This window comes from Stegostoma tigrinum, chromosome 8 (genome assembly GCF_030684315.1).
Source record: "Stegostoma tigrinum isolate sSteTig4 chromosome 8, sSteTig4.hap1, whole genome shotgun sequence".
NCBI classification, from domain to species: domain Eukaryota; kingdom Metazoa; phylum Chordata; class Chondrichthyes; order Orectolobiformes; family Stegostomatidae; genus Stegostoma; species Stegostoma tigrinum.
The window spans coordinates 92790458-92811785 of NC_081361.1; the positions used below are offsets into that span (position 1 = coordinate 92790458).

Consider the following 21328-nt stretch of genomic DNA (forward strand, 5'->3'; position numbering starts at 1 on the left):
AAAGCTCAGCGCAAGTTAGAAGAACAGCTTCTCACTTTTACGTGGGAACCATACAGCCTTCTGGCCTCAATATCAAGTTCAACAAATTTTAGGGCTTCAAGCACATTCTCCCATGTCCTTATCACAACCCCTCACACACAAGATAATAAAGTGTGAAGCTGGATGAACACAGCAGGCCAAGCAGCATCTCAGGAGCACAAAAGCTGACGTTTCGGGCCCGAAATGTCAGCTTTTGTGCTCCTGAGATGCTGCTTGGCCTGCTGTGTTCATCCAGCTTCACATTTTATTATCTTGGATTCTCCAGTATCTGCAGTTCCCATTATCCCTCACACACAAGGCCTTGTTATTACATGTGTGTACATGCTGTTACACACTACCTGTTGTTAGCCAATAATAGAGAACATTTGCAGCCATTCATTCTCCTGGGCTGACCATTATGCACTCCTTTGTGTATTCTTCTAATCTTCTTTCTGTTTGGGCTCTATCTCCACCTCTCATTTACTCTTTACCTCCTCCCTATCTTCGACAAAATAATAATTCCCACCTACCATCGGTTCTGAAGAAAGTTTACTAGACCTGAAACAATAAATCTGATTTCTCTCCAAAAGAGTTGCCAAACCTGCTGAGAGTTTCCAGCAATTTGTGTTTGTTGGCAATGAAGTTTCACTTGGTTGATTCTTGGGCTATCACAGTTGCCGCGTCAGTAGGAAGTAAGTAGCTTTGGCCTATAACCTGAGGTTCAGAAGAATGAGGTTTCATTTTAAGTATGTAAAAATTGTTATAGGACCTTTTTACAGCAAATGCTGGAAAATGTAACAGAGGTTTACAGGCACAGGAGCTTTAAAACATTTGTTGACAAGGTGTGAATATTGTGCTCACTGGATAGGCCAGCATTCACTGCTTATCTCCTAATACCCTCCAGAAGGCGGTGGTGAGCAATCATTATTGAATAGGGAAGTAAATTGAAAGGAACCAAATGATCTTCTCTTAAGTAATCTATATAGGTAAATATTAACCAGTTTCTTAACAAAATAAACAATTCTCATTTTTTCTCCTTAAAAATTGTTCTCCATACATAAATTTGGCAAAGACATAAAGAGAGGATTTAAAAAAACCCACCAGATTACAGTGTCAATTTACATTCCAATATAATGTCTAACTCACATCACAGGTACACTCCTCGCACACCTGGCCTTAATCTGGCCACGCCCAACTTTTGTCAACTCCTTTCGGAATGCGCGTGCGTCGGGAGCCGCTGGGCGGATTGGCCTGACCTCACTGCACCGACGTCCGAAGGGGGAGCCAGAGCATGCGCATACGACGGCCGCTTCCCAACTGGGCCAGAGAGCGCATATGCAAACCTCGACTGGCGAAGGCAAACCGCTGGATCGGAATACTGCGCAAGCGCTGTAGCACGCCGAACAATGGGCCGGCACAGTACGCATGCTCCACAGCGGCAGTGGGAACGCCTGAGCGTCATTCCACCCTCGCCCACCGTCCCGCGGGGCAAGGGGAGTGCGCCTGCGCACTGTTGTTCTTTGGTGCTTCCCTCACCTGCGGAGTGCGGCCGTTCCTAGCGGCAGGTTGGTAAAGGAACGGGAAAGATGCCGTTGGGTCTGAAAGCCAGGAGGAAGAACAAGTCTCGGGATAGTTCCGCCTTAGTGGATAACGAGGGGGGTTCGGCATGGAGGGGCGGCAGTGCCGGCGCTGTTTCCCACGATGGCGTTGGACTCGGGCTCCCTGCGCCGCCGCCTCACGCCCGGCCCAAACTGGTCTTCCACACGCAGCTGGCGCACGGCAGCCCCACCGGCCGCATCGAGGGCTTCTCCAATGTCCGTGAGCTCTACGCCAAGATCGGCGAGGTGTTCGGCATCCCGCCCTCCGAGGTAAAGGAAGAGACGCCACACCCGATGGGAAAGCTGTGGACCGCAAGCCCTCCCCTCTCTCTCTCTCTACCAAACCCCACCTTGCCCTCATTCCCTCTTTCTTTGCCCTCCCCCGGTCTCTTACCCCGATTCCCCCGTCCCCCACCCCCCCCGCCCCCTCCGATTCCCCCCCCTGCCCCCTCCGATTCCCCCCCCCTGCCCCCTCCGATTCCCCCCCCCTGCCCCCTCCGATTCCCCCCCCCCTGCCCCCTCCGATTCCCCCCCCCCTGCCCCCTCCGATTCCCCCCCCCCTGCCCCCTCCGATTCCCCCCCCCCTGCCCCCTCCGATTCCCCCCCCTGCCCCCTCCGATTCCCCCCCCTGCCCCCTCCGATTTCCCCCCCTGCCCCCTCCGATTTCCCCCCCCTGCCCCCTCCGATTTCCCGCCCCCTCCGATTTCCCCCCCCGCCCCCTCCGATTTCCCCCCCCCCCCGCCCCCTCCGATTTCCCCCCCCCCGCCCCCTCCGATTTCCCCCCCCTGCCCCCTCCGATTTCCCCCCCCTTCCCTTCGGCCCCGTCCGATTCTCCCCCCCCCTCCGATTCTCCCCCCCCCTCCGATTCTCCCCCCCCCTTCCCTTCGGCCCCCTCCGATTCCCCCCCCCTTCCCTTCGGCCCCCTCCGATTCCCCCCCCCCTTCCCTTCGGCCCCCTCCGATTCCCCCCCCCCTTCCCTTCGGCCCCCTCCGATTCCCCCCCCCCTTCCCTTCGGCCCCCTCCGATTCCCCCCCCCCTTCCCTTCGGCCCCCTCCGATTCCCCCCCCCTTCCCTTCGGCCCCCTCCGATTCCCCCCCCCCTTCCCTTCGGCCCCCTCCGATTTTCCCTCTGTCCCCCCCGCTCCGATCGCCCGTCGCCTCTGCTCCCCCCCCCCCGTCGCCTCTGTCCCCCCCCCCGTCGCCTCTGTCCCCCCCTCCGATCAGTAACTGAATTGGGTTTTGTTACTGATTGTTATGACTGTTCTTTTGCACGTTTGTAACGTGATGTGCGTACAGTACTGAGTCTTGGATTCTTACCGCCAACTAATTCCTGTAAGTACTATTTGCTGCCTCAGGGTTCATTTCAACCCCCTGAAGGTGTGATGGAGTGATTGCAGCTCCAGCACCCGAAAAGAAGTTGGATGAACTGTTGATGAAGCAAGGGCTGGGCATACAAGCACTGATTGGATAGCTCTTTCAAAAAATTGGCATCAGCAACCTGCTGAATAGCTGTGCCCTGTGCTTGAAGTCAATGACCAGTACAACATTCGTGTTGTATTTTGTGGCTTCATTGGAGAACAGCTTTCAACTCCTCATAATTTTGCATTTATATGTCACCTTTACTGTAGTAAAACAGCTCCAGTCATTCCAAAGTGCTTTTATAAGGTTAATCTTGAACACTGTTATTTGTTCCTACAAAAAGTACTGAATCATACAGCAAGGATGAAGGCCATTTGGCTCATCATACCAAAGCTGAATTTTCTTTTTTGTCCCCCTGTATCCCTTGTTATCTTTACCTTGTTTTGTGCTTAAAATAAAATTTTGTGCTCGAAGATTGAAATGTACATTTGGGGTAGATATTTAAAAATGGAGCGTAGATCTATGTCCGGCTTTTCACATTCTCTGCAAGTTCCAAAATGTTTTAAAACCACTGAAGTTACTATTAAATCTAGTCATTGGTATCAATGTCAATTTGCACATAGCAAGTTCCGATGAATAGCAACTGATAATGATCAGACAATCTGTTAATTATGTTGGTTGAGGGATAAATATGAGTTGGGTCTTTCTAAAATCATACTGTTGGGTTTTTAAAGTGTGCCTGAGAGGCAGCCAGTGCTTTGGTTTAATGTTAGGCCTGGAAAGTAGCACTGTTGATAGTACCACACTGAACTGTCACCCTAACTGAAGTCTGTGGAGTGAAGTTTGATTTCTGATTTTGTTAACTGATGGAAATTGTCATCAACAAGTGTTACACACCCACTTGACACTTACCTGCTCACCGACACTCTAATTTCAATCACTCCAGACTCCGGTACAGCTATTGTCAGAGATGGACAAGTGAGCAAAATGCCAGCACAGAAATATGACTGCCTGTGACATTAAGACCAAATTACACTCTCTCTGGGGAGCATGTAAATTCAGGAGGTTGACAAATGACCATTCCCCTGTTATAACCTTGGCAGTGGTGCTAAATAATAATTATTTCAGTGTTTCTGACCAAGATTTAGTTGAAGATAAGTGCATAAGCATACCTCACAAAAATATTTCATGGCTTCTTAAAAACTTGAGAACTACTAGGCTAATAACAGTTTGTTCTTTCATGATCTGGTGGTTTATTCAGTGTCAGTCATTGAAATGTGCATTGAATAGTTTCATTTGGTTCCTACTCCTTTGAGACCATTGTACGTACATCCTGCATTTCTCTGCCACAAAATCCTTTTAAAGAGCTGCCTGTGGGTGTATCTCACATCCTCTCTGCAACTGTAACCTGATCTGTCATATCCAATTATTGCTTGCAATTTTCTTTTTCCTCTTTTTGTTTAACTCAAGTTTAGCTGCAGTGAGTGTATTCAGAGATGCTCGCAATTGTTTAGTGTCCCATGTGTTGAATTGAGTATCCCAGTCTCTGCTTGCAGTTGTAATATTATCAAAGTAATTACCACTGAGAAAATGTTGCTAAGTAGGTTACTGAGTAGTTACCAAGTAATTCCTTTCTAACAGTGAATGTGTTTCAAGGAAATTTGCGTGCATTGTTTAATGAAGATAGGCAAATCTCATTCAACAATGAACATGGAGTGAGTTCTGTTTTTGTCAATTGCCAGATGAAGGTTTTACACACCAAAATCAAGCTGTCACATGAAAGTCTAGGGAAATTGTCTGCATCCTGTTTCGAAGGAAAATGGTTCCATGCATAAAACTTCGGGGTAATGGTCAGTTCTGACAACTTGCAGAATGTTGTGTTGACCCTGTTTAGGTTTAGCTGACATGCTGGAAAAACTTTTCTTGTCTTGGTAGCTGTATTTTAACAAGAGTAGAAAAACTTAAGTTCCTCCAATATTAACAACTGGACTTTTGATTTCCTTCATGTTTTTATACATTATTCAAAACCATCAGGTATGCTCATGAATGTAAAGAGAACAGAAACATTGCTCAATGCAGTTTTTCTTTGTATGTTTTGCGTGAATGTTTTGAATATTTTTATGTATAGAATACTATGACTCAATGATTGCTCCTGGGACTTTCTGCTTACAATTTATTCATGTGACTTTTAAAAATTCATTCACGGGATGTGTGTATCTGTGGTTAGTTCAGCATTATTGCCCATTGCTAATTGCCCAGGGATCAGTTAAGAATCAACCACATTGATATGGGTCTGGAGTCACATGTAGGCCAGACCAGGGTTAGGATGGCAGATTTTCTTGCCTAAAGGGCATTAGTGAACCAGAGGGGTTTTCTGACAAATGACAAAGGGCATCATTATTCCTGATTCTTCAGTGAATTAAAATTATGCTATCTGCCAAGGTGGGATTTGAGCCAGGCCTGCAGAACAATAGCTGAGTCATAGTCTGGCATAACAGGGAGAACTTGCTATCTGGATGCAGAACTAGCTAAAAGGTAGAAGATAGAGGGTGGTTGTGAGGGGTTGCTTTTCACACTGGAGGCCTTGAAAGTGGAGTCACAGGTAGATAGGAAAATGGAGAAGGTGGTTGGTATGCTTGTCTTCATCAGAAATGGCCAAGGGTCTAGGCCCGAAACGTCAGCCTTCCTGCTGCTATGATGCTGCTTGGCCTGCTATGTTCATCCAGCTCGACACCTTATTATCATTGAGTATAGGAATTGGGAGGCTGTGTTGTGGCTATACGGGATGTTGGTTCAGTGACGTTTGGAGTATTGCATGCATTTTTACTTGGAGAGTAGTAAGGGAATGGAACGCTTTGCCTGCAACGGTAGTAGATTCGCCAACTTTAGGTACATTTAAGTCGTCATTGGACAAGCATATGGACGTACATGGAATAGTGTAGGTTAGATGGGCTTGAGATCGGTATGACAGGTCGGCACAACATCGAGAGCTGAAGGGCCTGTACTGTGCTGTAATGTTCTATGCTCGATTCTGGTCTCCCTCCTATAGGAAGGATGTTATGAAATTAGCAAGTGTTCAGAAAAGTTTTACGAGGATGTTGCCAGGGTTGGGGGGTGCAGTTTGGGCTATATGGAGAGGCTGAATAGGCTATTTTCCCTGAAGTGTTGGAGGCTGACGGGTGACCTTAGAGGATATAAAATCATGATCGGCAAGCATAGGGTAAATAGGCATCATCTTTTTCTCAGGGTGGGCGATAGGTTTAAGGTGAGAGGGGAAAGACATGAAAGGGACCTAAGGAGCAACTTTTCATGCAGAGGATAATGAGTGTATGGAATGAGTTGTCAGAGGAAGTGGTAGAGGCTGGTACAATTACAAATTTAAAAGGCATCTGGATGGGCATATAAATATGGAGGGTTTAGAGGGATATGGGCCAAATGATGGCAAATGGGACTAGATTTATGTCAAGTATCTGGTTGGCATGGACGAATTGGACCAAGGGGTCTGTGTCTGTGCTGTATATCCCTGTGACTGTATAATATTATTGGGCCTTTGTCTTCTAATGAATGAATGGAGGGAAGGTGTGGATGCTAAATTTGCTGACGGAATAAAGTTATGTTGGAATCTAAGCTGTGAAGATAAGGATCTTAGAAAAAGATACAGATAAGTTGGCAAAGAAAACACAATTGGAGTATAAGATAACAAAGTGTGAAGCTGGATGAACACAGCAGGCCAAGCAGCATCTCAGGAGCACAAAAGCTGATGTTTCAGACCTAGACCCTTTATCAGAGAGGAGGATGGGGAGAGGGTTCTGAAATAAATAGGGAACGAGGGGGAGGCAGACCGAAGATGGATAGAAGGTAGGTGGAGAGGAGAATAGAGGTGGGGACGGGATAGGTCAGTCCGGGGAGGACAGACAGGTCAAGGTGGCGGGATGAGGTTAGTAGGTGGGAAATGGAGGTGCGGCTTGAGGTGGGAGGAGAGGATAGTTGAGAGGAAGAACAGGTTAGGGAGGCGGGGACGAGCCAGGCTAGTTTTGTGATGCGGCGGGAGGAGGGGATGAGCTGGGCTGGTTTTGGGATGCACTGGGGGAAGGGAAGACTTTGAAGCTGGTGAAGTCCACATTGATACCATTGTGCTGCAGGGTTCCCAAGGGGAATATGCGTTGCTGTTCCTGCAACTTTCGGGTGGCATCATTGTGGCACTGCAGGAGGCCCATGATGGACATGTTGTCTAAGGAATGGGAAGGGCAGTTAAAATAGTTTGCGACTGGGAGGTGCCATTGTTTATTGTGAACCGAGCGGAGGTGTTCTGCAAAGCGGTCCCCAAGCCTCCGCTTGGTTTCCCCAATGTAGAGGAAGTCACACCGGGTACAGTGGATACAGTATACCACATTGGCAGATGTGCAGGTGAACGTCTGCTTAATATGGAAAGTCATCTTGGGGCCTGGGATGGGGTGAGGGAGGAGGTGTGGGGGCAAGTGTAGCACTTCCTGTGGTTGCAGGGAAAGGTGTTGGGTGTGGTGGGGTTGGAGGGGAGTGTGGAGCGGACAAGGGAGTCATGGAGAGAGTGGTCTCTCTGGAAGGCAGACAAGGGTGGTGATGGAAAATGTCTTGGGTGGTTTTTGTGGGAAGGTTCGAAATTTCCATTTTTGGAGTAAGAATCAAAAAGCGCATTATCTAAATGGTGAGAGATTGCACAGCTCAGATGCATTGGATCTGGGTATCCTATGCATGAAGCACAAAAAGTTGATCCGGAGGTCGGCAAGTATTCGGCAAAACTAATAGTGATACAATTTATTGCAAGGAGAATTGAATACAAAAGTAAGAAGCTTGCGTTTCGTTTATACTGGGTGCTTATGAGATAGCATCTGAAATACTGAGTACAGTATTGATCTTATTGATGGAAGGATGTAAGTAGATTGGAGCCTATCCAGACACTGTTTCTCAGACCATTGTCTGGAATGCGAGAGTTATTTTAGAAGAAAGATTGGACAAGCTCAGCTTGTCGCCAGTTGAATTCAGAACAGGAAGAGACGTTTTGATTGAAACACCTGGGAACCCGAAGGATAACACCGTATGGAGATGGAAGGACGCAACAGACCAGGTAGCGTCAGAGGAGCAGGAAAGTTGATGTTTCGGTTTGGGACCCTTCTGACTTTGGCATCTGCCGTTCTTACTACCTCTGAGAGCCTGAGGGGTCTTGACAGGATAGATCTGGAGATGATGTTTTCTCCTATGGGAGGATCTAGAGCTAGGGCTTCAGTTTTAAAAAAAAAATCATGAGTTGCCTATTTGAAACAGAATTGAGGTGAACTATTTTTGATTGGGTTGAGTGTTCTGGAACTCATCCTGTAAAGATGCCCAAGACGGCTCTTGAATGTTTTTAAAGCAAAGTGGATAGATTCTTATTAAACAAGGCAATGAATGGTTATCTGGGGTAGGTTGAAATGTGGATTTGAGGTTGCAATCAGATTGACTGTGACTTTATTGAATGACAGACACGAAGGTCCTAATGAGAGGTTTTGGGATATGAGCCTGCTGATTCACTTCACTCTTGAATGAGATTTGGCATTGTATAGTTTTGAAGGCAAATTGCATAAGTTTTAGTCGGAGAAGAGAATTAATGATTCTCAAATGTTACAGGCCCAACCTATTCAACCTTTCCTCATGAGACAGTCCCCCCATACTGATACTCCATATATTTCACTTAGAAAAGATGAAATAATTTGAGCATAAAGATGGGCTTGAGATGAAAGGCTAGTTTGTGCACAGTCTCTCCTGTGTCATAGCAAGTGATTTGAAGATAATTATGGATGAATATTTGATGTTCTTCTTGCTTTTACTTCCTCATGATATTTAACACAACGTTTCCTGATCAGTATTGTTTTTGACTATTTTAGTTAGCTTCTGCCAGAATTGACTCTCTTTAGAAAGTAGTTGAATGCTTGGATGATAACTAATAGATGGAGTGTTATGACAAAGGGACCACTTTCAGGATGGTATCTAATGGTGTGCCACAGGTATCAGCACTGGGCCTTAAAATGTTTGCAATATGTTTGAATGATGTGAATATGGAAAGTGAATTTACTGTAACCAAGTTTGTAGGTAACAAAAATAGGTGGGAACATAAGTGGGGAAGATGGCACAAAGAGTTTGTAGAAGGATATGGATAGTTTAAGGGATAATATAATGTAATACATGAAGAACCATGAGGCTGTGCACTTTGGCAGGGAGAGTAGAGGAGCTGAACATTATTTAAATAGGGAAAGACTGTAGACAAGAATGGAACAGTACGTTTTGGGAGTTGTAGTGCATGAGTCACAAAAGATTGCATCCAAATTTAGTGGGTAATAGAAAGGCGAATGGAATGTTGGCCTTTATTTCCAACGGATTGGGGTTAAACTTTGGAAGATTTTGTGAAAACTATACAAGGCACTTGTCGGACCACAGTTGGACTTTGAAGAATTTTTGGTGGCTTATCTACGAAAAGATATTATGGCATTGGAGGCATTCCAGAGGTGGTTCCTAGGCTGATGCCAAGTGTGGATGGACTGTCTTATGAGGAGAGGTTGAATAGGTTGGGTCTGTAACGTTTGGGATACAGAAGAATGAGAGCTGACCTTGTTGAAACATGAAAGATTCTGGGAACTGAAAAGGGTCAATGTTGAGAGGTTGTTTTACCTTGTAGGAGAGACCATGACCAGAGATGCAACTTCAGAAAAATGCGGCTTGGTGGCTCAGTGGCTAGCACTGTTGTCTCGCAGTGCCAGGGACCCAGGTTCGATTCCTGCCTCGAGCGACTGTCTGTATGCAGTTTGCGCATTCTCCCTGTGTCTGCGTGGGTTTCCTCCGGGTTTTCCGGTTTCCTCCCAGAATCCAAAGATGTGCAGTTAGGTGGATTGGCTGTGCTAAATTACCCTTGGGGTTCAGGGATTTGTAGATCGGGTGGGTTATGCGAGATGTGTCTGGGTGGAATGCTCTGAATGTTGGTATGGACTTGTTGGACTGAAGGGCCTGTTCCCACACTGTGGGGTGCTATGGAAAAATTTCTATGGTTGCACATTAAGACACAGATGAGGATAGTGAATCTGTGGACTTCTGTTCCAATGTCTTGTGGTTTTAAAAAGTTTACACCTTTTTTCTGCAGATGTCCTATTCCATGTGTCTTTTGATGGCTGTTATGTTGGAGAGCACGAGTGCCAAATCCTACAATGTATAAACCTGGACAGTGATGCTGAGTTAACTACTTGGTTGTATAAGGCCTTTTGCACAAAGCATATATCAGTACTTATGAAAGTTATGAGGAGGACTGAGGACTAGAGATGTTGATTCTTCTTCTTCCTTCCCATATCCCTCCCGCTTAAACCCAAAACCCTGGCCTGAAAGGACGGGTTCGTTCAGCAGGGTGGTCATGGTTCCCCAGTTGAGTCATGAAATCAGCGATGACTGAGGATTGAAAACTTCCTTTTTGTGAGGCTCTGTCAGTTAGTGTATAAACAAAATTTTTTGATCATTTGAGATGGTTAGTTGATCCTCCCCGTAGATGCCTATGAGTTGGACCCAAATTAATTGACTTGTAATGAGTTTAAAATGCTGTTTAGTTCTTGAACTTGGTATACACTTGCTGTTGATAGATGTTTGGCAGGGTGGCACAAGCCTAAAGATCTGTTAAGGCTAATAATGAAAATAGACAAAAGCATAACTTTGATATTTCAAACAATGCAAAAGTCAGTGTGATTCAAGATTGGACTGCTCATTTATTGGCCTGCAGTTTTGAATGTTTATAGGTTTTGGATTTGCCTTAATAAACATGGTGAAATGTCCACTCTTGCCACATAAAACCAATGAATTTATCTACCTAATCTGTTCAGTTTGTTTTGCAAATTGAAGAAAGTGCAGGCAAATTGATTTTTGAGTCAACATTCAGATTATTTTGTCTGAAACTGTTTATATTTCCTGAAGTTTAAAGGTTTAATTTAGTTGTTGAAATAATGTTTACCTTCTCTGGGGAAGCCAATAACGAGAGGCTAAAGTGAGAGCGACATCATTCAACATTGACACTATACACAAATTTTTAGTCGTGGAAATTTGCAAAACTCATCTCTTCACAAAGGATGTCACAAATTGCTTGATTTGTACTTTGAGCAAAGGTATCAGGAGGTAGAAATTGAAACAGCATTTGACAGTTTGGCATCAGAGATCCCAAGTAACATTCACATTAATAAAATCTGTTTGATATTATTGTCATGTATACTGAAATATAGTGAAAAGCTTTATTTGCAAGCACTAGAGGCAGATCGCAGCAAGCAAAGGATGTACAGATCAAAAAAGACTTAGAGGCACACAGGTTAGATTGCAGGTTACATTATTTGAGGCTAGAGTCCATTCAGCAGTCTGATAATGACCCGAAACAAGCAGGTTCAGGAACAGCTTCTGCATGTATTCAGGCTTCTGTACATTCTCCCAGACGAAAGAGGTTGTAGGAGGTCGTTACCAGGGTTTGATGGGTGTTTGTTGGCAGCCTTTCTGCAGCAGCGAGCCATGTAAATCAAGCCCATGGATAGAAGGTTGGCTTCTGTGATGGCCTAGGCTGTGGACATCACCTTTTATAATTTCTTATAGCCTTAAGCAGAGCAATTGCCATACCAGATCATTATCTGTTGGTTGGATTCATATCTAATTTACGAAAGGTAGTTGTGGTTTTTGGTTAGTCATTTAATTCTCACGATATGGCTATCTAAGTTTCTCATGGCAGTTTCCAAGGCCCAACTATCTTCAGTTGCTTCATGAATGACCTTTCCAGCACCAGCAGTGGGGTTGTTTGCTGATTTCGTCATGTCAGTACCATTTGCAATTCCTCAGGTAATGAAGTAGTCAGTGTCCTAATGAAGCAAGTCCTGTAGGTATGAGGGTTGAGCTGAACTGTGGCAAAGTAACATTTACAGCAGGCATTGGCTGTCTGAAGAATCGTCTCCCCTTGACGGTGAATACTCTTTTCAACCTTTTGGCTTACTATTGACCAGAAACTGAACTGGAGCAATCAGATAAAGACTATTTCCGAGTGCGGGTCAGTAGTCGTTTATATTTGCAGAGACTAACTTGTTTCTTTTTTCCCCAAAGCTTCTCTATTATCTATAAAGTACAAGGCAGGACTCAAGTCTCCAACTGCTGGATGAGTGAAGCTAAAATGATACTTGAGAGACTTGATACACTCCAGGACAGAGAAACCTGCTTCATTAACATCACATATGCCACCTTGAACATTCAGTGCCTCCAGCACTGGTGCACAATGACAGCCAATTTAGATATAGACTTTTATTGTCACAAGTACAAAAGTGCAGCAGTAGAGTGAAAAGTGTATAATGTCACCACACAAAGCACAAGTAGCTAGGTACAGAATCATAAGAACAAGAAAGAAAGAACGTAGCTAAATGTTAAACATTATAGTAATTCTTAGTATTAAGTAGAAAAATAAAGAAATGAAGCTAAAAGTCAAATAGCACAGTCTTTCGAAAGTGCTTAGCCATGCTGAGACAGTACTTCCTACAGGACCCTGATCACCACTTCTTTGCCATGCTTTTCCTGCACAGTCCATTCCAGCAGTCCCCACACTGGGCCTACCATGCTGCCGCTGAAGTAACTGCTACTCCTGTTGATGCACCTGAAGTGTCGATTATGACCGCAGAGGCTGTGCTATTGATGAAAGCCAGTGCTGCAGCTAGTGCTTCAAGTCCTGTGCTGAGCCCACCAAAGTCAAAGGCGTCCTGCTCTGGAGCCATCACTTGCAGCTGGAAAAACAGTCTCTGTCATTGTGAGCTTCCTAAAGACTAAATCCTCTGTGCTGGGCTAGTTCTCTCCAAGGAGCTGACTCCTGCTGCCACACCTACTTGGGAGGCCGGGCCTGCTCCCTGCCTGCCAAGAATGCAGAAAGGTCTTGTCTTCAGTAGCTGCTGAAGCAGCAACAAGGAACAGCCAGATCCACTCCACTGCTGCAGGCTCCCGGAGCCTCCTTCCTTAACTGAAGCCTGAACTAGGTGTTGAGCTGGTTCTAGGATGGCCTTGACAGAAGCTGCTGGGAAACTGAACCATGGATGCTGTGAGTTCACACTGCTGGGCCCACTCGTCGCTGCCGATCCTATTGCTGGGATTGAGCTCTCCATGAAAAGGTAAGAAAAACGATGTGAGGTAAGAGAGAGAAATGAAAGAAAAAGCAAACGGAACAGATGCGCCCTGGAATCAGAAGCCCTATTCTGCCACCATCTTACTTACAAGATTTCCTGCAGCAGCTCATGCAGATTTGTTTAATGGCACCTTCCAAACCTGTGATCTCAACCACTTAGTAGTAGTAGTAATAGTATTAGTAGTAGTAGGGCAGAAGATGCAGGGGAACACAAATGTCTCCAAGTTCCCCTCCAACTTTTCCACCAACGTGACTTAGAAATACATTGCCATTCTCTGTCATTGGGTCAGAATCCTGGAACTAGGGAATGTGATATTGATGTATCTACACAAGATCACTCGTAGTGGTTTAAGAAGGCAGACCCCCACCTTGTGAAAGACTGGTAGAAATGTGCAAAAAATGCTAATTTTGTAGTATCTGAGAAAATGTGAAGAGAAAGATGAAATTACTATGACTTAGCACCTGGTGAAGGCGATTTGCCCCCCTTGAGCTTGCTGTGCTGTTCTGTAAGATCATGGCTGATCTGATTATTCCCACTCCTCCCTACTCTGATAAGCTTTCACCCCTTTGCCCATCAAGAATCACTGCCCATAATTATCCCAAACTGCTTTCACTGCCTTCTGAGGAACTGTTCTAAAGACTTAGCACCATCTGAGATATACTGCTTCTCTGTCTTAAATGGGCAGTCTCTTATTTCGAAACAGTGCCGTCTCATTCCAGATGCATGCTCCGCCTCCAGCAGGACCTTGTTTGATCTATCAAAGAGCATGTTATCCTTTGCCTGCATGGGTGTGGGGGCGGGGGGGGGGGGGGGCGGGGGAGAAGAGACAGAGAAAGAGAGAGAACGTAACAGGAAGCAATGATGTGTGGCTGGCTATCTTACCCCAACAGCCATTTGCATGCATTTTGGCACAACATGGAGAGAGTATAACATAAAGGTTCTATTTTAAAGGATGGACATGGGAAGTTTTAAATAAAATGGAAAGTCACCATGGTCTTACCAGACATTAGGTCTCTTCTCTCATGAGAGAGAAATGACTGATAGTGGTTTAATCTGAGGGTCAGTACATCTGAGGCAAGGGAAGAGGTTGAGCAGGGAAGTCCTTCTTGGTAACGTCAGATGATGTGGGAATTGAATTGTCATCACTTTGCTTTGCGAGCTAGACATACAGCTAACTGACCCCAGAAGCAGAGAGATATGGGTGTACACGAATAAGTCATTGAAAGTGGCAAGACAAGTGTAGAGAGTATACAGTATCCTAGGTTTTGTTAGTAAATGGAAAGAATTTGAGAACAGGGAAGCAGTGATGAACATAAATAAGATGCTTGTTAGAGATTTTGTACCAAAGTGCATCACTTCACTTGGCCACGTTGAAATTCATCTGCCACCTCTCTGTCCACTCCACCAGCATGTCTGTATCATTTTGAAATTCTATGCTGTCCTTCATGCAGCATATTTCTCCTAAGTTACGTGTCCACTACAAGCTTTGAAATTGTCCCTGCACACCAAGAGCTTGATCACTATTATCCATCAAGAAATGCAAGGACCCCATGCCAATGCTTTTGCGAGCTCCACTACGACTTCCTAAAATTGACCCACAGTCAATTCAGTCTGTTTCCTAACCTAAGTATCGCATGCAGATCTAAGAGCTACATTATTGGAAAACTGTGAATCCATTGCAGAGGGTACTGAAAAGGTTGACGAGAATGAATATCCCATCTTCAGAACCAATGATGAGGAAAATTTAGAGAAGTTGCCATTCATTTCCTTAAATGAGAAGCCTAGAAATCGATTTTCATAGAAGTTCTTAATATTATGAGAGGCTCAGACAAAGTGGAGAATGAGAAACTGTTCCAAGAACCAAAGGGTACAAGTTTGTGAATTTGAGGTGAAAAACCTTTTTTACACAGCGAATATTTAGGGCGTGGAATCACAACGCGGAAGTGGGTGCAGGCTGATAGGCATTCAAGAGTTCATTAGTTAAATAATCATCCAATGTGCAGGCAAAAAGCAGCAGTTGGCATCAAGTTTAAAGGCTCCGACAAGTGTGTGGAGTTGGCATGTTCTGCCCGTGTATGTGTGTTTCCCCTCCAGTTTTCTCCCACTGTTCAAAGATGTGCCGCTTAGGTGCATTGGCCATGCTAGGCTGAATGACTTCCTGCTGCGCTGTAGCAATTCCATAAATTCTGTGCTATATCTTGCCCATAACAGATCTCAGACTAACTGCCCTCTAGTTTCCTGCTTTTCTGACTCCCTGCTTTTTGAATAAATGACTTAGGTTGACTATTTTTCAATATAGTGGAACCTTTCTGAATCTGGGGGAGCTTTAGAATTGTTGATGAAGTCCATCAGATCCTGGGAACTTGGCAGCTCCAAAAATTTCCCTTTTGCTGTGCAAATCAGCCATGATTTAGCTGAATGGTAGAAAAGGCCAAATGATTTGAATACCAAGTATTCCTCAAAAATGGAATCTTTGAGTCTTGGACTGCAGCATTGAATGCAAAACCTGTGGTGCCCACTGGTCAAAAATCCAATCCATTTGATAGACACCTTTATTGCCTACTTCAGGGACATCCAAGTGTCTCAGAAGAAGAGCAGCCAGCCAGCCAGGTTGAGCAAACCATTTGCCTGCATTCTCTTTGAACTCTACCGACACTTTATTCCCTCACAAAATGGCTGAATGTCTTTTGCCATGGCAGTGAAATCCAGCATGGCCTGCCTCATTTTGATTCATTGACTTCCAGTCCATCTCTGCATTCTCTGTTTATTAGTTACTTATCGATAAGTTACAGTGGCTTACCCTTTAGTCTTTCAATTCTCTGACATCTCTCTTCTCTTGTACATTCCCACAGCCGTACCACCCACACGTCGGCTTTTTTGACCTCCCATGTATGTCATGTGACTGTCTGAAAACTGCTGTTCACTATTTTCTCTGCCTCCTCTTGTACTTTAGTAACTTTTTTCTGTGCAAAAGAAACACTCTTAAAAGAACTGTGATAATGGGAACTGCAGATGCTGGAGAATCCAAGATAATGAAATGTGAGGCTGGATGAACACAGCAGGCCAAGCAGCATCTCAGGAGCACAAAAGCTGACGTTTTGGGCCTAGACCCTCCTTCAGAGAGGGGGATGGGGTGAGGGTTCTGGAATAAATAGGGATAGAGGGGGAGGCGGACCGAAGATGGAGAGAAAAGAAGATAGGTGGCGAGGTAGGGCGGGGATAGGTCAGTCCATGGAAGATGGACAGGTCAAGGAGGTGGGATGAGGTTAGTAGGTAGGAGATGGAGGTGTGGCTTGGGATGGGAGGAAGGGATGGGTGAGAGGAAGAACAGGTTAGGGAGGCAGAGACAGGTTGGACTGGTTTTGGGATGCAGTGGGTGGAGGGGAAGAGCTGGGCTGGTTGTGTGGTGCGGTGGGGGGAGGGGACGAACTGGGCTGGTTTCGGGATGCGTTGGGGGAAGGGGAGGTTTTGAAGCTGGTGAAGTCCACATTGATACCAATGGGCTGCAGGGTTCCCAAGCGGAATATGAGTTGCTGTTCCTGCAACCTTTGGGTGGCATCATTGTGGCACTGCAGGAGGCCCATGATGGACATGTCATCGAAAGAATGGGAGGGGGAGTTGAAATGGTTTGTGACTGGGAGGTGCAGTTGTTTGTTGCGAACCAAGCGGAGGTGTTCTGCAAAGCGGTCCCCAAGCCTCCGCTTGGTTTCCCCAATGTAGAGGAAGCCACACTGGGTACAGTGGATGCAGTATACCGGGGATGATCCGGTTCTGTAGGCAGGTTCTCTTAAAAGAACTAACTGTTTTCATTAAAAACTCACTCTAGGGTTATTAAGAAAACAGTTTGTTTCGGTCAGACCCCAGTAACTATCAGATCATCTTCTGTTGACTTTTGGTTATCTTTAGAAAAATATTTTTTAAATAATGGAGATGTTGTGAAAGAATAAATGGTTTGACAAGTACATCGAGTTTTCATATTAATCGAGGTAAATGCCTGTTTGTAAATTGGGCTAATTCTATGGAAATCCTGCAGGTGAATCCTAGTTTCTTTGTCATTCACATGTTCACTTGTACTTGGCATTGTCTGATGGACTGAACCAACAAAGTTTATAATGTGCAATAGTTTTAGCAATGGTTTTACGCATCATGGGTGCTGGTCCCAAGGTTGCACTTAGGATATTGCAAAATGTCATGACCAACCAGTAATTGACTTTTGTGAATGGATTCAAACATCACTGTCAAATATCATTGGGTAAACTCATTAAAAATATTATAAAGACAGTGGAGGCTTCCTGTATCTCTGGCAACTTTGTTGTGCAGAATGTATGTGTGGAAGTACATTGATTTTCGCCAAGTATCATCATGAGCAGATTTGAAATTCTGGCTGTTCGCAAGAACACATGGAAATAACCGTCACTTACAACCAGAAGATTGATCACTTAATGAAATGAGATTCCTATTTTTCCCAAAATCATACATTGTTCGCAAAAATTTCAATGGCCATTATATTACATTTCTCCATTGAACACAGAAGACAGCTCACCACCGCCTTCTCAAGGGCAACTACAGACGAGCAATAAATGCTGGCCAGACAGCGATGCCCACATCCCACAAATTAATAGAGGAAAAAGAACCCAAAGCTGTGTGTTCTGGAATGGGTGTCCTGCAGAGGCACCTTAGGGAAAGCCAGTATCTGAGGCATTTCAGGCAGAATGTATTGAAGAACTGAAACTTAGAGAAACTCTTGGGCTGTGTGCCTTGTTATGAAATGTGTGAAGCGAATGTCTCATATTGTTATGGTTTTGATGCACCTAAGGTTGCCATAAGTTCAGTGGAGAACGGATGAATATTCTACTTCGTCATGTCCAATTTGAAATGTTATCCAATGTCCATTGAAAGTTTTGTTAACAGTGTATGATTTTGGGGGAAAATAGTTGATCCTTCAGCCCATTCAGACAGCTTTTGTCTTTATTCGATGTAATCCCTTTTGGTTTTCTCTGTTCTGAACAGAGCAGCTCAGTTTTTTCCAAAGTATCTCTGTGCAACTATCACTGCTTATTTTTGGATCCATTCGAGCAAATTTCTTGCACTCTCCAAAGCCTTTGCCCAGTGTGTTACTTAGAATTGATCGCAGTACTTCAGTTGGGGGCAACTAGTGCTTCATTTGGGTTTAGCCTTTGGTATTCCTTGCTTCTACGCTGTACTAACCAGTCCAGTCACTTACAATGATTCATGCACAAGGACTTGCATTTTATCATATATTGATTTCCTTCGTTGTTACTAGCAATCTATTAATTCTCATTTTTCTGTGACGTCGACTTCCTTTCACATTCAGTCTTGGACAGCTAATTGGGTTGGACAGTTTTTTTTCTTGATTACAACCATTTTCAACTTGATGTTTAATTTCGGTGTTCTTTGTACGTTTTTCTTTTTAAATGTCTTCAATAGTTTGTCTTCATGTTGCTAATTGCTATCCCTTTAGCTTGTGACCATGTACATATGAATGACATTGATATTAAACCATTTCTCCGTGTTCACTGAATATATAAATACAAGTAGAAAACTGATAAGCTTGGGTTGATAAGCTGCTCCCTCCAGCTTGCTTAAGACATTGTGAAGAGCTCCTCCATGAGTTAGTACTTACCTTAATTACCACCCAGGCCAATACAAACATTTTCCTGCAGCACTGTAATCTCTAGAGAGACGAAAACTGGAATCCAGGAACAGGCTACTCAGTTACTTAGGTGTGTTTTTATGTGTGAGAGAGAATATAGACATGGGAAAATATAAGATCAGAGGTGACTTATTTAAAGCTTTTTGTAATTTGAAAGGAATCATTAGAAGTTGCTTTCTTTTATTGGTGAAAAAGTCTCTGCCTTCGGGATGCAGACGTAAAATCATTCGAGGGAGAAGTTGGGAAGCAATTTCTCATGCAAAGAATTGTGGAAGCCTGGAATACTTTTCAACGGCCATGCTTACTTTTCAAAAAAAAATCTGCACGTTTGCGGGAATATGAAGGGATATGGAGCTTAGGTGGACAAATGAAGTTTGAAGGGATCCAGATCAGACAGAATCCACTCAGGTGGCAGAACAGCTTTTGGGGCTGGATAATCTAATGCTGCTCTGAAGTGGAAAGTGCAAATTGTATGTAATTGATTGTAATGGGTGGGAGTGAGGGCGATCTGCAACAACAAATTCAACAGTTACATACATAGGGGAAAAGTTACTATCTGGATGGGATAGTGTAGTCATTGAGAACAGTCAGTGGGAATATAATGGTCTTCGCTAATCCTGACCGTTTCTGCCTGCACGTCTTTGGTCTTGGGCTGAAATCCTAGCGTAACAAAGTTTACTGTATTGATTTGGCTCCACACGTTTCAGGTCCACTCACCTGCATTATCTAACTGTGAGGACTCTATACCTAAGATTTTTGTTAGTCTAAAGGAGCATCAAGTGATTTAATAAATTAAAGCTGGCAATAGTCCCCCATTCCCACTTCCTTCGCGTCCGCTGCATCTGCTCCCAGGATGAGGCATTCCACTTCTGCACATCCCAGATGTCCGTGTTCTTCAAGGACCGCAACTCTTCTTCTCCCCCCTCCCCACACCACTCACTGTGGTCGAGTATGCCCTTGACCGTGTCTCCCGCATTACCTGCAACACATCCCTCACACCCCGCCCCCACAATAACCACTCTAAGAGAATCCCCCTCGTCCTCACATACCACCCCACCAACCTCCGGATACGATGCATCATCCTCCGACACTTCCGCCATCTACAATCCGACCCCACCCTTGTCTGCCTTCTGGAGGGACCACTCTCTCTGTGACTCCCTTGTCCGCTCTACACTCCCCTCTAACCCCACCACACCTGGCACCTTCCTCTGTAACCGCAGGAAATGCTATACTTGCCTCCACACCTGCTCCCTCACCCCCATCCCAGGCCCCAAGATGACTTTCCATATTAAGCAGACATTCACCTGCACATCTGCCAATGTGGTATACTGTATCCACTGTACCCGGTGTGGCTTCCTCTACATTGGGGAAACCAAGCGGAGGCTTGGGGACCGCTTTGCAGAACACCTCTGCTTGGTTCACAATAAACAATTGTACCTCCCAGTCGTGAACCATTTTAACTACCCCTCCCATTCCTTAGACGACATGTTCATCATGGGCCTCCTGCACTGCCACAAGGATGCCACCCGAAGGTTGCAGGAACAGCAACTCCTATTCCGCTTTGGAACCCTGCAGCCCAATGGTATCAATGTGGACTTCACTAGCCTCAAAATCTCCCCCTCCCCCCACTGCATCCCAAAGCCAGCCCAGCTCGTCCCTGCCTCCCTGACCTGTTCTTCCTCTCACCCATCCCTTCCTCCCACCTCAAGCCGCACCACCTCCATTTCCCACCTACCAACCTCATCCCACCTCCTTGACCTGTCCATCCTCCCTGGACTGACCTATCCCCTCCCCACGTCCCCACCTATACTCACCTCTCCACCTATCTTCTCCTCTGTCCATCTTCAGTCCGCCTCCCCCTCTCTCCCTATTTATTTCAGAACCCTCTTCCCCATCCTCCTCTCTGATGAAGGGCCTAGGCCCGAAACGTCAGCTTTTGTGCTCCTGAGATGCTGCTTGGCCTGCTGTGTTCATCCAACTTCACACTTTGTTATCTTGGCAATAGTGGTGCTCCCTTGCTGACTATTTCTCAAAAAGTTGATTGGTTCATTAATTGACCATGTTTGCACAGGCAAGCCAAATTTTATATTTGAAGGTGATTGGAATTTACTAAACGGTGGCTAGAGCTTGGTAGCTGCATTTGTTTGTTTGGTTCTGTACGGAATAAGGGCACTTCACTATAACCCAGGATAAACTTGTCCAAATATGCACTTGCGTTTGAAATGGCATGCCATATCTTCCTGCATTGAGTCAGTGCACTCTATTTAATTGAGTGAAAGGATGTCCCAGTGGTGACATTGTGGCCAGTGTGCTGTACAAATTTGTAACTTTGCAACGTGCGTACAACATGCCTGTTATGGTTGTATTCATTATGTTTAGCACTTTGTTCCCAAGTTGTTGACTGACACAGGCACTTGTTAAAGAATGATGTATGAAGAAAGATTTGGATTCATTTATTTTGTATGACTCAGACTAAGGATGTAAGATTAGATTCCCTAC

The 21328-nt window shown here is 45.0% G+C and overlaps 1 protein-coding gene across 2 annotated transcripts in view; it reads left to right on the forward strand.

Annotated features, from left to right (window-relative positions):
- Window positions 1-1471: 1471 nt before the first annotated feature.
- The window catches only part of gipc2 (GIPC PDZ domain containing family, member 2), a 74182-nt gene continuing 54325 nt past the window's right edge, over window positions 1472-21328 (forward strand). The window contains exon 1 of one of the 2 annotated variants that reach the window (XM_048539913.2): window positions 1472-1886. In XM_048539913.2, coding sequence (XP_048395870.1) covers window positions 1605-1886 — 282 coding nt within the window. In that variant the 5' untranslated portion in view covers window positions 1472-1604. The remainder of the gene's footprint in view (window positions 1887-21328) is intronic. The other variant, XM_048539912.2, reaches the window with a different exon arrangement.